At 45.9% G+C, this 16,731-nt stretch overlaps 1 protein-coding gene across 1 annotated transcript in view; it reads right to left on the bottom strand.

Annotated features, from left to right (window-relative positions):
- Positions 1-2,229: 2,229 nt before the first annotated feature.
- LOC139051399 (large ribosomal subunit protein eL34-like) overlaps positions 2,230-16,731 on the bottom strand; it is a 39,892-nt gene continuing 25,390 nt past the window's right edge. Inside the window, exon 5 of the mRNA XM_070528417.1 lies at positions 2,230-2,370. Within this exon, the coding sequence (XP_070384518.1) occupies positions 2,274-2,370 (97 nt within the window). The 3' untranslated portion in view covers positions 2,230-2,273. The remainder of the gene's footprint in view (positions 2,371-16,731) is intronic.

Here is a 16,731-nt window from a genome sequence, read left to right as displayed (position 1 = left end):
TTTACGAGTTGGCGGGCGTCTCTCGGCGTTCGTTCTCCCTGTTCCACTCGCGATTTGAGCTGTTGCAAGAATGCCAATACGTACTCGGGCACGAGCAATGGCCGTGCAGTACACGATGCTGAGTAGAAGGCCGAAGACATCTTTCCTGTCCCACCTTTCAGGGCGAAACCGCGCACCGCGGCACAGCAGGCAAGTGCGACGCGAACCAGCCAACGCACACAAAGCTTGTAAACTGCAGTTGACGAAGCTACATGAGCTAAATTTCAACAGCACTGCCACTTACCCATCAAAATTTGCTTGACAAACGCTTTCCCTGGGTGACGAAGTGCCATATGCCGCGATGGCGCGCGAAAATTAAAGGTAACGAACGTTCAAGCGCGATGTTCTCGAGCGATCATTCGCGATAGTGAATCAACATAATTCGTGCATCTTTACATCGGACGCGTCGAAGTAGATGAACGAAATACTTTGGCAAGGTGCCAGTAACGAGCAGGAACCACATGCTGCATTTGTCACGGAGAATGCTACGCCGCGGCCACAAACATGGTCCAGGATTCGTCAGCCGAGCGAAGGGCTTGCCGCAACCGGGGACCTCAAACGAAGTCCTCATATCATGACATAACCCAATGTTAGTCTTACATGGCACACTAGGCCCGCACCACACAGCAAACTAAAGCGTCAGGAGGTCACCTGGCGCAGGGGGTGTATTCTGCTAGAGTACACCTAGTGGACTGTCCACTTCGGCCGCTGCTGATTGGCTATGGCCGCTAGTCTCCTCCTCGCTAGTACAGCTGCATGCAATCAGCAGCGGCCGAAATTGAGTACTAGGTGGACTCTTACAGAATACCCCCCCCCCCACCCACCCACCCCGTTCCAGGTTAGACACATAAATTACCAGAATCCCTGCGTATACTCGCACAGATACCCGGACAGTCATACTCTGGGTCTGTGAGGGCCCTCCTGCCCCCGACCTCTCCCTCACCGGCATCATGGGAAAAAGTGCTGCTTAGCTCGAGCCCGGACGTGCAACTCAGAGCCGTGGAGCGAGCCAAGAGGTCGCCGTCACGCGTCGCCTGGCGGCCATCTGGCCTCCCCGAGAAGCCGATGAATTAGCACCCCATTCTGACGAATAACGTTCTCTCTCTCTCTCTCTCAAGATTTTCGGGCGGTTAACGACGTTGAGCTTGTGGTAGGTTTTAGCACTGCTCGATTTGCGACTCCCTTTCTACTAGGCATCAGCAGGACGTTGCGGTGGGTCGGGACATTGCAGCGAAACGTCAATAATAATGCCAATCAGTCTAGTGTATGGCAACTCGGCCTGATTTTGCATCTTTGTCAGAAAAGCCAGCTCAATCATTCATTGATGTGGACAAGAATTGCTTAAGGATGAGTTCAAACAATACCTCCCAGAACAAAGCACCAAGAACAGCATTTCTGTGCTGGCCTACTAGCAGCAAGTGCTTCATGTAAAGAGTGGTCATGGGTATGCCACGAAAAGTAGGCCTCGCTTATTTCCTGGAATAACTGGTTACTTCAATTCAACTGTGACGTTCAGCACAAAGAGGCACGCATATTTCTGTGTTGATATTGGGAACTATTGACTTGCGTGAAGGGGCTCCAGAAGGCCACCGATGTGGATCACATGCTTGAAGTCTGCACAGGACTTCTGTATTCAGTTTACATGAACAGTGCAGGGTCAGACAAAAAAAAATAATTAAACAGGATGGGTGATACTCAGAAATTAAATTCAAAAATACACCAAATATGTAAATTAATATAAAACAGGAAGCTATTTCAGAAATGCAATGAAATCAGTAATGGGTGAATTCTCGCCCATATTACACAAGAAAGCTTAGCACACATTTCTGAACCTACTGTACACAACTTAAAACTTGAGGATTCAACTTGTGCAAACAACCGAAAATTCATTTTAAAGAAAAACTAGCCTCTCAATCCACAAAATTAGTTTTTCCAATAGCCCTTTCATGAATGGTCTTCTAAAATTTTTGCAGTCATGTTAGGTAAGAACATGCGAGCAACATAAAGACTGACAACACACTCTGCAATGTCAATAATTAAGAAAAGGTCAAACTGCAACAGTAAGTGCATATTGTTAATTAAATATTTGAAAAATATTTGCACAAGAAAGTTCGCTAAAGACTGCCCTGTAACAGTGTCAAAAATATCTTGCACTCTCTATGGTCAGAGAGGCGTAAATAAGCCCATTCAGACAGTTTACAAATGGTTTATGTATTTCGTTCTGTCATGACACTTCACTTCTTCGATGCCCTCTTTGGCTCCTCGGACTGCTTTGCTTTCAACACCTTGGCCACAATCTTCTGTTCTTCAATGAGGAAAGCCCTGATGATTCTGTAAACAAAAATGTCAACAATGATTAAATGGTGCTGAAGTGAATGTCATTTAAAAGCACTTCCTTCAAGCTCAATGCAGAAAGACAGCAAAGGTGACATCACATCCCGAACATCCAACTGTTGTGACATTAACTCATATCCACAACATATACACAGAGCAACTGCCACAACCCCAACAAGCAAGGAACATGAAATGTCGCACCAAAATGTGCACTGAAAGGGCCATTAGTGGCTCAAAATCTGAACATAAAATGTTCCATGAAACTATGTTGAATGGGATAGCTACTTGGCACATGTCAAGTCAAGGTTGAATCCACGTGATGAGTATTCATCCCTTGGAAACAATATTGCTGTTCCCTCTCTTACTGGCACTGGGCGTACATTTTTATGTGCACTTCTACATAGGTATGCGTGTGTATACACAGTAGAATCTTGTTCCAACGTCCTGGAAAAAAAAAGTATGATCTTAATTTTAAAAATTGATACTGAACTGTATTTGACTTCTACGTAACGAAAAGCATTGTGCTAACCTTTACGGCCACGAGACGCCAACAAGCTGGTGGGGCTACAGCGGCTCGATACGCATTTTGTTTTTCTATAGGACTCAACCTCAAGTTTACCAGCAGACACCAGCGACTCCTACTACTAGTGGAGAGCTGTGTCATCATTTATCAGGTCACCAGCACCCCGAGATGCTCCCAATGCCCCGACCTTAGTAAAATTGCTCCTCGCATTGCTGTTTTTTCGCGATAGCTCGACGGTCGGGTACCCAAAGAGCCTGGTACAACTTCGTGAACTCCCACAAAAGTGACAAAAACACCCTTGGCCTGCAGCCACCAGACAGGTATGGATAACCATCGTCCACTGAATCAAGTAAGTCTGATTTTGCTGCTTTCCTTAATACTTGCTATTATTTGCGATAGTGTTGCTGCTTTGCCTTGTAGCTCAGTCATGACGGTTTGCTCGCAACGATGAGAATCCCTGCAGCTCATTTGCGTGAGCGATGCACATAGTGCTTTTCTGTGTGACAGCACGCACTTGAACGGTAACATTTCCATATAGCAAACTTTAGCACAGGCATATGATTAGGTAGCCTATTTGTTAAAAGAATGCAAGCTATACAGTGCAACATCTTGTTGCGAGAGGAAAAAGCAAGCAGTCAGTTCCAAGTGAACGGTTGTTTACTGTTTGTTTCTGCAGAAGCTACCACACACACTTCACCTTCGGCTTCTAGTTTTACTAGCACGTGGCATTAGCCCTCCCTCCCAAAGAAAAGAAAGGATTTCTCGATGCGACTACACGAAATTTAGGCCAGAAAAAGTTGGGGCCGGGTTAAATGCCACAAGGAGACAGAGACCACACTACAAAGTTTCTGAATGGGAGTGAGCGCGAGTGGTAGGACTTCATCCTAGTAACGTGAACTATGTCAGAGGAACGTGGTCTATGAGAATAGTGCGATGTTTTGGCTGGAACAACTTCATAGTTGACAGGACTTAGGCGATGCAAAACTATCTAGGGTCCAAAGTATTGGTGCAACAATTTTTCGGAGCGGCCTCGTTGACACACAGGGTTCCAAAGCCATTCGAGATTTCTCAGGTTGTATGTCATGTCTGGGTGGTGTATGTTGCATCGACGAGCATCTTGACTGTCGACATGGAATTCGTTGCTGTGCGAGGTGCCATGCTTCTTCAGCACGCTGAACAAAGGCGTCTGTATCTAGTGTGGTAGGTTGAGACAAAGTTAGTAGGGGCATTAGGTTGACCATAATGGTGATGTGTCCATAGAACAGACGAAAAGGAGGAAACCCGGTGGTTTCTTGTAGCGCAGTGTTATACGCAAATGTCATGTATGGGAGCAGTTCATCCCAATTTTTATGATCCGTGGTGACATACATAGAAAGCATATCTGCAATAATTTTGTTGAGGCACTCAGTTAACCCGTTGGTCTGCGGGTGATACACAGTTTCCGTATGGTGCGTTGTTCTACTCAGCTGCAGAATATCTCGGACCAACTGTGCGGCAAAGGCCGTACCACGGTCTGTGATGACAGCGGGAGCACCATGTTGAAGGACAATATCTTTGGCGAAGAAGTTGGCTACATCTCAAGCAGTAGCTTGCTGAACAGCTTGTGTTTTGCAGTATCGAGTGAGGTAATCAGTGGCAATAACAATCCAGTGGTTATCAGCCGAAGACTTGCGAAACATGCCAAGTAAATCCACCCCAACTTTTCAAAAAGGAGAACAAGGAGGCCATATGAAGAAGATTGGCTTGTTTCACTGGTGGAACTTTGCAACGCTGGCAATCTTGACAACTTCTGACATAATGCTTCCCGTTTTTTTGTGAGTTTTCACCAGTAGTACTTCTGCTTGATCCTTGCCAGAGTATGCGTGGAACCAAGATGGCCGAACATTGGTTCGTCGTGGCATGCACATAAAATGTTTTCGTGGAAAGAAGCAGGAACAACAAGCAGGAAAAAAGTTTTCGTAGGGTGAAAGTTCTGCTTGTATAGGGTGTCGCTGTGTAGGCAGAAAGAGAACAAGTAACACACGAACTGTCGCAGCAGCTGTTGGCCATTTTCTTCCAAGGTATTCAATCAAGGATTGCAGCTTGGAATCTTGGCGTTGTTGTTGAGCTGGGTTTAAAGACGGAAGACTACAGCTGTCAGTATCTGGTGGAGTGGGCTCGACAGGGGAGCGGGAGAGACAATCGGCGTCACTGTGCTTCTGACCACACTTATAGATGCCTGTCACGTCAAATTTCTGCAACCGAAGCCTTCATCTTGCGTGACGGCCTGAAGGATGCTTGAAACTCACCAGCCAGCAGGTGGCCGCTGACGACGCGGATCCGTACAAATATGGTCGGAACTCTGGATAGCCCACACGACCACCAAACATTATTTTTCAGTTGCTGAGTAGTTTTTTTCAGCAGCAGACAACATGCTGCTGGCATAGGCAATAACGCGTTCAACACCAGCTTGAAATTGTACGAGTGTCACTCCGAGACCAAGGATTGGCGGTGTCTGGAGACATCGCTGAAGGTTGTGGAAGGCATCGGATTGTGACGGGCCCCAAACATGAAGTCGTTCTTGACGAGTCGTTGCAAAGGTTCGGCAATATCAGGAAAATTGGGCACAAAACGGTGGTAATACGCACAAAGCCCTAAAAATCGGCGCACATCGTGCTTTGTCTTTGGTACTGGGAACAGAGCAACTGCCATGGCTTTGTCAAGGTCTGAGCGAACACCAGTCCTGCTGACAATATGACCCATAAATTTAAGCTCCTCGTATTCAAAGTGACATTTTTTGGGCTTCAGAGACAGGTCAGCCTAAAGAACTGCTTCAAGCCGCTCAATGTGTTGCTAAAACGTGGTGGTAAAAACTACATCGTCTAAGTCGCGAGTGCCACCTGAGGTCAGATAAAACTGTGCCCATCATGCGTTGAAATGTGGCTGGAGCGGAACACAATCCAAAAGAGAGGGCCTTAAATTCATAGGGAGCGTAGGGTGTTATAAATGCCGTTTTTTCCCAGTGTCGTTCTTTAACTTGAATCTGCCAGTCCTCGGTACCCACTACGCAGATGCGTTAAAGAGAAGCAGGCGATCCAATGAGCCGTCAATCCGAAGAAGGGGAGAGACGTCTTTTTTCGTGATCTTGTTCAGTTTGCGATAATCGACACAGAATCGTAGTGAACCTTCTTTCTTCTTAAATAGCACAAGTGAAGCCCAAGGACTTGCCGACGGTTGAATGACATCATCATCTAGCATTTGTTTAACTTGATGAATAGCATCCTTTTCTCTCTGCGACACGCGGTAAGCGTGTTTGCGAACAGGTTGGACGGTCAGTTTAGTGATGATTCTGTGTTTGGTTAAGGGAGACTGCTTGACCTTCGACGTGGTGGCGAAACCGTCGTTAAATGATGATAGTAGACTGAGTAGCCTCTTTTTCAGATTGTTCCAGCTGTGGATTGACGATGTGACTGGTCAAGTCCACGACACAATGTTCCTGAATCGAGATTGTTGTTACCGAAGCATGGGCGTTGACTTTTCCACCACTTCAAAGTAGGCCATGGTGGTCTACGGATATTATAGTCAGCCTGATGATGATGATGATGTTTACTAACAACAGCCGCAGAACACTGAAATGTGCATATTGCATTGACTATGTAATTTGTATCCCAATCATAATAAAAAATAAATTGCTATGTTAATTCCCCGTTATGCTCGTTCCCCAAAACCAAGCCGACACTGGGGGTGCGTCACGGCCAAAAAGGTCTGACAGTGAAAGGGTTAAGGAGTGTGCAATAGAAGTCGGTAACTTTGTTAGGATACTGGTAAGCTATCGCAGGAGACGAAGAATCTGGTTAAGAAACGCCAACGTATGAAAGCCTCTATCCCTACAGCTAGAATAGATTTTTGGCAACAAAGCGTTTCGCTATCTCCGACAGGCTACTCTATGTTGTACCCAAACGGTTCGGCTGAAAACACAGTAGAAGTGCCGGAAAAAATTAATTTATCGGTGCGCAGGGCAAGAAAACAGCTTTAACTCACGTAACCCAACAGCAGTTCATGGAGCTTTAACTTGTCTTTCCTGCCACCGAACGCCGCCATCTTGGTATCGTTCGAAAGCTCGACGTTTCGCCATTCTGTTTCTGAATTCTTGGGTCGTCGCCATGTTGTAACAAAGCAAGCACACGAACACAGCGTGTCTACCAAGTTGACATTTCCAAGTTCCCCTTAGTTTTTCAGGTTTTCCCTGAGTGATGCAGAACTCTGTTTTACTTCAATACGGGCTGAAACCATGTTGAGTATGTTGAGTAAGAAATTATTAGCGCACTTAAAAAAAAGGAACACTGTCTTAGTGTAGATTAGACATTTGGGCAAACATGCAAAGTATTCCTAGCTCCCTATCGTGTTTCGTTACTGTGCCCGGCTTTCCACAAGCAAGGAACTTATAAATTCTTATAGAACAAAAACTAATGAAGATATGAAATTTTATATTTGTCTCTTTAATGCCATGTGCAGTGTGTGTGTGCCAAATTTCAGCCCTTTCTGTCAAGAAACAAAGAAGTTAGTTCTGATCCCCTCCTCTTCACTTAATGAACAAGCGCAAGATAGCTGACATAAAAAAGTATAATATGGTTATAACTGAGCATGCTCTCAGGAATGGAGGAAGCCTAAAAGCAGTGAAGAAACTAGGAAGAGGCGAGAATCAGATGTATGTGCTAGGAGACAAAGCCAGCAATATCATTACTAATATGGATAAGATAGTTCAAGTGGCTGAGCAGTTCTATAGAGATCTATACAGCACCAGTGGCACCCACGACGATAATGGAAGAGGGAATAGTCTAGAGGAATTTGAAATCCCACAAGTAACGCCAGAAGAAGTAAAGAGCACCTTGGGAGCTATGCAAAGGGGGAAGGCAGCTGGGGAGGATCAGGTAACAGCACATTTGTTGAGGGATTGTGGGAACATTGTTCTAGAAAGACTGGCCACCCTGTATACGCAATGCCTCATGACTTCGAGCGCACTGGAATCTTGGAAGAACGTTAACATAATCCTAATCCACAAGAAAGGGGACGCCAAAGACTTGAAAAATTATAGACCGATCAGCTTACTGTCAGTTGCCTACAAACTATTTACTAAGGTAATCGCAAATAAAATCAAGAACACCTTAGACTTCTGTCAAGCAAAGGACCAGGCAGGATTCCGTAAAGGCTACTCAACAATAGACCATATTCACACTATCAACCCTGTGATAGAGAAATGTGCAGAATATAACCAACCTTTATATATAGCTTTCATCAATTAAGAGAAAGCGTTTGATTCAGTCGAAACCTCAGCAGTCACGGAGGCATTCCGGATTCAGGGTGTAGACGAGCCGTATGTAAAAACACTGAAAGATATCTATAGCGGCTCTACAGCCACCATAGTCCTCCAGAAAGAAAGCAACAAAATCCCAATAAAGAAAGGCGTCAGCCAGAGAGATACGATCTCTCCAATGCTATTCACAGCGTGTTTACAGGAGGTATTCAGAAACCTGGATTGGGAAGAATTGGGGATAAAAGTTAATGGAGAATACCCTAGTAACTTGCGATTCGCTGATGATATTGCCTTGCTTAGCAACTCGGTGGACCAATTGCAATGCATGCTCAATGACCTGGAGAGGCAAAGCAGAAGAGTAGGTCTAAAAATTAATCTGCAGAAGAATAAAATAATGTTTAACAGTCACGGAAGAGAACAGCAATTTACAAAAGGTAGCGAGGCACTGGAAGTGGTAAGGGAATACATCTATTTAGGGCAGGTAGTGACGGCGGATCCCGATCACGAGACGGAAATAATCAGAATGATAAGAATGGGCTGGGGTGCCTTTGGCAGGCATTCTCAGATCATGAACAGCAGGTTGCCATTATCCCTCAAGAGAAAAGTGTATAACAGCTGTGTCTTACCAGTACTCGCGTACGGGGCAGAAACCTGGAGTCTTCCGAAAAGGGTTCTACTTAAATTGAGGAAGATGCAACGAGCTATGGAAAGAAGAATGATGGGTGTAACATTAAGGGATAAGAAAAGAGCAGATTGGGTGAGGGAACAAACGCGAGTTAATGACATCTTAGTTGAAATCAAGAAAAAGAAATGGGCATGGGCAGGACATGTAATGAGGAGGGAAGATAACCGATAGTCATTAAGGGTTACGGACTGGATTCCAAGGGAAGGGAAGCGTAGCATGGGGCGGCAGAAATTTAGGGGGCCGGATGAGATTAAGAAGTTTGCAGGGACAACATGGCCACAATTAGCACATGACCGGGGTAGTTGGAGAAGTATGGGAGAGGCCTTTGCCCTGCAGTGGGTGTAGCCAGGCTGCTGCTGCTGATGATAATGATACTGTCTTTAACAATATGTTGGTTGTAACAATTAGAATCTGCTGCACCGTCAAGTTTAGTGTTTTCCATGGTGGAATGACCCACATATTACAATGCACCGATGCCGCATTATTAGTTATAACGAAGTCTGGCTAATGGCTGTTCGAGCTTAAGGGGTGGAGAAATGCAACTAGAGCCACTGACTGCATCATATCCACTGCTCCAACAGCAGCCGTGCACTCCATATCCTGCCTTCTCCGTGCACCTCTCTCCTGTCGTCCCTCACTGAACGAGCTGCACCCATAGCTCTAAGCCACGCCACCCTCCGAAACATGATGGACCGTGCTAACTGCGCTGCTCACATGTTGCTCGCTGGCTCCTCATTCAGTGCAGTTCTGCAAACAGGTTAATCGCTTGCGCTCATCTTTGTTGGCTGCACCTAATTCGTTGCTGGCCATGCGGTTTCTCAGCCTCGTTTGACCAACAGTTGGTTTGACTCGCTGCCAAAACAGAAGATGGCTGATTCGCTCGCTTATCATTGGCAATGAACAACGTTTTCAGTGAAAAGAAAGCCCAAGTGCTTCCAGCCGATGAGGTGATCGTCGCAAAGGTGCTTGCGCCTGATAGCAACGGCGACAGCGATTACGCGGTGTAAGGCAGGCTGCCTCAACGCCATCCTTACAACAGGAGGCCCGGCAGATGATTCAGTCCCTTCGGAGCTTTGTTTTCGCGAGGAATCTTCCGCTGCACTATGTGGAGCACCTTGATGCCTTGGAGAAGGTTGTCGGCAAGTTTCATGTGAAATATGCAAGGCAGACGGACATAGGGTTTTCTCGTGCAAGCCAGTGAGAAGGAGGCGGCGAGATGCTTGTGGCGATCTCGCCTCAGCATTTCTTTTGGATTTCTCAAGCTGACAAGCTAACGCAGCCACCTTCTCGCATTTTTTAAAAGGCCCCTCTTGGGGCCACCAAAGCGATGCCTCGGCGGTGCTCGCATATTGCTTGCCACTCGTGACCCCTCTTTGTAGTTCCGGGTGTCTACCAAGTTGACATTTCCAAATTCCGTGAGTTTTCCAGGTTTTCCCCGAGTGCCTTTGCGAAATTCCCTGGGTGATGCAGAACTTTTTTTATGTCAAGACAGGCTGAAACCATATCACCTGATGCTGTCATTCTCTAGTAAGCATATGAAAAAAAAAAACAATACAATTTGAATACTAAGGAGTAGTGTTTATGTTATTAAAAAAAGAGAATAGAAGGAAGGGGTTAGTAAAATGCACAGCAAATAAAATGTCCTCGAAAAAAGCTGCAAATGCAGTCCGACATTCTCAAATACGAATAAAAAGGAGATGCATACAGAAGCAAGCAAATATTTTCGGATATGAGCCATTTCTATCAACTGATAGCAAGCTCAGTGGTATGAGGCCCGAACTTTGTCACAGTTGAGCTTTTCACTCAACAGCTCGTAAGTCAAACTCAACTGACCTGACATACTCTCAGCCCACACACGACACCTCAGTGTTGTGTTTCACTGCTTTTTGAAGAGTTGTTTTGGTTTGGATGAGGGGGGACACCTGCATCTCGGCAACAGCCAACACTGTTTTTTGAGCTCAAGCTCCTTCAAAATGGCGGCAGCACGCTTCCTTTCCTGTTCATTCCTTAATGCGTAGGTCCTTTCTGTTCTTGTCCTCTTTCCGCCACTCGTTTGCCCCACGGGCCATTTGAAGCAGCTTCTTGGTCAGCTACACAGTCCATGTCCGATTTTTTCGAACTCCCTAGGGGCCGCGAAAACGACCAAAAAATCGACCAGTAAGAAGAAGAAGTTCAATGTCATTTACTGCCCTTAGGGGCTCAAACCGCCCCAGGCACATTCGAAAACACTCTGAAGGCCTATCGGCACACACATTAGGCATATCGGTGCTCGCACAGCAACAGGAAATAACGCGTGCACGCGTGTATAATGAAGGAATACATACTGTGTCCCGGGGCAATAGCCCCTTACCACGCTTGGTATGCTGCACTGCAATAATTTTGCACGTGCTTTACCAAGTAACATTTCTGTACAGAGGCAAAGCCAACTTTCAGAAACCGGCCCTATGTCACGCACTATGCTTTCCAAGCTTCTAAGCAAATCGCGAAGACCACAAAGGCAGAGTCCAAGTCATTGCTGACAGCAGTGAATTCTCAGCAGCGAATTCTTTGCCTAGAAGCATTGCCCCCAAAGGCAAGAAGCTTCACAGCCAACGTTGAAGCAGCTAAACCTAGTGTTGCCACAGTGGTGGCTACGGCTCCCAGCGGATCTGCATGCAAGAGCGCCAGTTCGAGGCGGGGAGGTAACCAAAATGGCAGCGGTGGTGTGTGTGTGAAAACTTTAATGGACTGAGGTCCGGAGGCTCGACTTCTCAAGCCAAGGCGGGCCACTCCCACGTTGGCACTGTCAGGCCAAGCCTTTCAGCGACATCATGGGCCCTCTGGACTGCCCTTAGTTGGTCCTCGATGTATTCAGTTCTGCACCTATTGCCTGTAATATGTTCCTGCCAGCTCGTGACTTTGTCAATCTTTTGCGCTGCGCTAGCTGTTGGGCCTCCGCAATTTCTGGTGGCTTTAATGCAGTTTCGGACCTGCCGTCACAGCAAAACGTCCAGAAAATCGGACGGTGAAGAGTTCTTGCATCCGATATTTCAGACGTTCTGATACATTGACTCTATGGGGTACGTGGTGGTGCCGCGAAGCCATACAAATTATCAAGAACCCGGAAAGTTGGTCGTTAACTGTACACTGGCAACTCCTCCAGCCAACGACAGGACGTCGAAGACGATTTATTACGATTCCTGTCTGTTACTTAAGCCAGCATTACCGCGACTTTCCACACTTTCAATAAAATTACAGCTAATTTTCCCTGATAGAGGCAGAAATTCCCCGAGTTTTTCCAGATTACTCGATCTCCCTGAGAATCCCCGGTTTTCCCGGTTGGTAGATGCCCTAGTAGTTGTTATAGCAGTGCCATTCTCTAACACCGACAGCTGCGGCTTGTTACACGCGTTGGGAGCGCCCAGGAAACAGTTAAACAAGTGAACGCAATCAGCAGCCAGATGAAGGAAGGTGGTGGGGAGGGCCACTAGCCTCCCAGCAATTACAGTTTTCTCACAAAGCGCTGCAATACCTCATTTTGATTTTTTCATGCAACCCTATTATAAAACAATTATCGTTTATAACAACGGACTTTTCGTGGCACCTGAATACTGTTGTTAGTGGGTTCGACTGGAGTTCCCTTGAAAATTTGGTAAGCACACCAATTCACCAGACTACGCGAAGGTTGGAGGCTGCCGACTACAATGACCTCCATTACCCTTGCTGTGCTAACTGGAGGGTCAGTATACATGAAAATGTCAGTGTTCCCACTCATATTGGTCATGTGTGCACCAATTTTTTTTTTTTTCAAAGCGTGTTTCTAGTTGGGCACAGTGGCATACGATGTGACTTTATACAGCATTAAGCCCGGCAGGAAAAAGATGGCACGCCCAGGGACAGTAATGGGTGACTTAAGACATTTTTCCGTTGTCCATTAGCAAAACCCAGCAGAAAACACATTTGCTAGGCATTACAATGGAAATAAAATTCTGCATTAGCCCACAGCACGGAAAGGAACACAGTGCATGAAAGATTGATCGTGGGCGAGACAAAAAGGCCCAGACAATGCCCACACAGGGTTTATGGAACATTTACAAGTCATGGGGCAGATAAACATTAACAGGAATGGTCCCACCCACAGACACGCACATCCTACCTGCTGTAGCGCGATAGAAAATAGCGAGAAAAAAAAAACCACGTAGATCCTAAGCACTGCGGGAATCGGTGTAAACACAGCTTTGGTGAGCTCGCAAGACAATGAGCGCATCCTGATAAAAATGTGCAGTTGGCTTTGGCAATGAATGCGCCCAGCATTCTCAGCTATGGCAGTAGACAACGCAACATGACAAACAAAAGGACTTAAACCTTTGAATGCCCTAAAGAAAGCTTTGCGAACATGACCTCCCAACCCCAGCCAGTTCTGTCCAACTGGAAGTCTAAAGCCGTGGTTCAGCATATATAGTTGAAAATGAATGATGGCCTGGCTGCATGGGCTTCTTTTTCAGACATAAAACCTACAAGACATAAAACCTAACACTTTCAGACATAAAACCTAAAGCTACAGTATAGGCTTGGTAATTCACAACTCGTCAATTTGAAATTTCCGATAATTCAAAATAGCCGCTGCGGTCCGTCCAACAATATATTGAAAGCAATATGTAATGCATACCGCTAATTCACACAAATCCACACCGCTATCGGTAATTCGAACTCGGCGTCATCCTGGACAGGGAGAGTGCTAGTGCGCGTACCACACAGCTTTGCTCTTTCCATCTGCGGCCCTTTGTTTAGGCCTGACTGGAAAGACTTGTTTGCACCTGGCTAGGCACAGCCAACGCCTCTATTGTAGGTCTGTTCCCTCACTCTCTGAAGACCTTTAAGATAAAAATGCAGACGCAGCGCGTTTCCTTCTCTCTCTTTTTTTTTTCATGTTACATAATGAGGCTATGTGATTTCTCTACGAGGTGTTCTGCCGAGAAGTGGCACCAGGCAATGTCTAAAACATGGCAACTGTGACGTTTAATCGGCGCTCACAGTACCAAAAACCTTTGCGATTCAAGGCTGTTACTCAAAGGAAAGCATCGCTGGGATACGGGTTTGGTCGCCACCTATAAGTATAGCGGAACTCTGCAGCGTGCAGTCGGTGCAACTAAGAGAGTACAATGGAGACCAACATTACAGCAGGTTGTGCGTATCGCGAGTGCATTTTAGAACACAGCTCTTGTTCCTGCGGCAAGTGTCCGCAGTGCTTCTCTCCTACCTCCTTTTCTTCCGCCCTCCCCTCCCTGTTGGCACTGGGCTATGCTCCCTCAAGGGCTGCAGAAGATAGCACTAACCTTTCCTTTCTCAACGCGGACCACTTCTCTCTCCACAGCGCAAAGGCACATTTATAGTGAGACGCACGCGGGCAGTCACGCTACGCCTCTTGTGCTGCGCCAGCCGAAATGCCTTCCACTCTATACTTTGACATGCGCACCATCAGCTGCTCTCTTCGGAGCATGCACAGAACGATCCCCAACCCGTGCACCGCTTTGAACGGCTGTCTGCAACCATCGGCAAAGTGTCGTGGGCACCTTTTTCTCTCCGCACCACGCATTGTGGGTTGGCACAGTCGGTGCGATGAATGCGTGGATACGCCAAGAGCCATTTCCAAGTTGGGCCCATCGCACTGCACTGGCCGCATCCGGTTATGTTGGCTACACTACTGCATTGAACTATGGGCATTCGCACTAACGTGACAGTGTGTGCACACTCACGTGTTCACATTACATTGGTCTATTACGCGCCTTAACCGAGCGATATTTTCAGATTATTAGTTTGAATTTTGTATAATTCGAATTTTCGTACCATCCCCGCGGAATTCAAGTTAATGAGCTTTTACTGTAGCACCGACTGCACTCTCACTTATATAATAAGTAAATTGGTATTAGTGGCGAAACTTGCACGTCATGCACACTGAAGTGCTAGCTTACATAGCTTACACAAAGGAACCTATTAGATGAGAAATTCAGCAGAGATGCAGAAGGCCAGGGGTACGCAAAGAATGCTTCGTTAAAAATACTATTGTTTGTTAACAGAGAACGTGCATCGCGGACTGCACAACCTAACATCCTCATTCACATTTCTTTCTCTTCCCCAACGCATTGCAACACTCCATCTCCCTCGTGCACGCAGATCACCTTTTCCTGAAGAAAATGGGTCCAAAAATGGCCTGCCCATTACAATAGAATAAGAAAGTGATACCGTGTTTGCAGCATAAACAGCTTCCTGTCAGCGACACTGCCATTGTCACAAGATGGCAACAGAAGTTTCCATAAATTATATTGCATGCCAAGCTACATGTTTTCGGCATATGTGATCCGCAGGACGAACTGCTGAAGTGGTTATTCCAGGTGTAGGGCACCTTTTCTCTTTGCAATGGTTGTAAAGTCATTTCAAGAAATGCAGAATATTAAACACAGTGGCCTGAATGGGGGACGGCCGAAAGGTGTCCCAAGTGTCTGAGTGAGAAGACTATTTAAATTGTCATCTGGCCACTGTGGCACAAGAAACAAAGGACAAAGCGCTACCATTTTCATTGCCTTGGAAACATGCAAATTTTGCGAACACGCGTTACTAGTCTCTGCTTGCAAAAGTAGCAGGTCTCTGGTTGACTAGTGCACTAGAGAATGATGCAACAGAATATCCAGGAGTGAACGAGAGCATGGCAGGGCTACACTGTTCGGTTTCCACTAAAGGAAACAGTGCAACTGTCTACTTTCACTGAAAAAATATGTTCTGTGACCACTAAACTTGAAAAAGACACCGTGGTGGAATTGTGCACGAGTACTCATAATGGCTGATACAATCCTGACACATGCGGTTTTTGTCTCTGACAACGAATGAGAGTATTGATTGAATAAAGTATGTTTTGCATTGAGTATTCAATTCATTCAAATGTCTTCTTTTTTAAATCTTCCTTTCACCTCATAACCAGGGGTCAACCTATATTCCACATAGCCCTACATTCGGGTTATTACAATAGGTACATGAGAATTTCCATTATGTGAAGGTAAATTCTGCAGGGATTAATATTTTTCTAAGTGGCACGAATGGAGGCATGGTACATTTTTCTGGTTAGGGAAATCTGGACTGCGTCTGATTTGGGTGCATGTTTCCTACACTAAATCCAAAAAAGTGGGTGCACGTTAGACTAGGGTTAATAAAAGTACTAAGGCAGCAATGTGCGTAGTAATTTAAATCGAAGCTTTCTTTGCCAACCCCCCTAGCTATGTCGTCCTCTGTACAGCTGTCATCACCATTCATTGTAGATAAGTATCGTACATTGTCTTCGTCCTCACCACACCACTGCATAGAAGTCTGACATTGTGCATACACCTGATCTAGTGCTTGTATTTCAGCACAGCTTGCAAATGGTGTGGTGCAAACAATTTCATGATTGCATGAGATTAAAGTTGAGACCTTTGCTTTGCATCAACGAGCATCGCATGAAACTACACTTGGCATGGCTCCACTGACACTTGAACGTGCTGTGGGGCCGTAACAGTAATGAGGATGGCAGCACTAGTGAGGACGAGTAATCCAGTGACCATGCCAGCTACTAATAAATTTTCGTTGTGGAGTGCGCCCGTGGGTATGCTCTTTTTTTCCCCTCTGTCACATGCGATATGGGGGGAGAGGTTGACTTACAATCGCGTAAATACGGTATGCTATGCTTTCCACAAGCAAAGTAACATAAAGAAGAAACTGAGAAATTGGGCCACCAAGTTTTGGGCAATTGGGCAGTTGAACAACAAAAAATATGTCATGACAGTGTTCTTGCAAGCTGGCAAACTTTTGGGCCCCTGCTTTTTGATATTGTAGGGTTTGGTCGTCTTT

Source organism: Dermacentor albipictus, unplaced genomic scaffold (genome assembly GCF_038994185.2).
Source record: "Dermacentor albipictus isolate Rhodes 1998 colony unplaced genomic scaffold, USDA_Dalb.pri_finalv2 scaffold_11, whole genome shotgun sequence".
Lineage (NCBI taxonomy): Eukaryota > Metazoa > Arthropoda > Arachnida > Ixodida > Ixodidae > Dermacentor > Dermacentor albipictus.
Note: the sequence above shows the minus strand (reverse complement) of the source record. Positions and strands in the feature narration are given on the sequence as shown.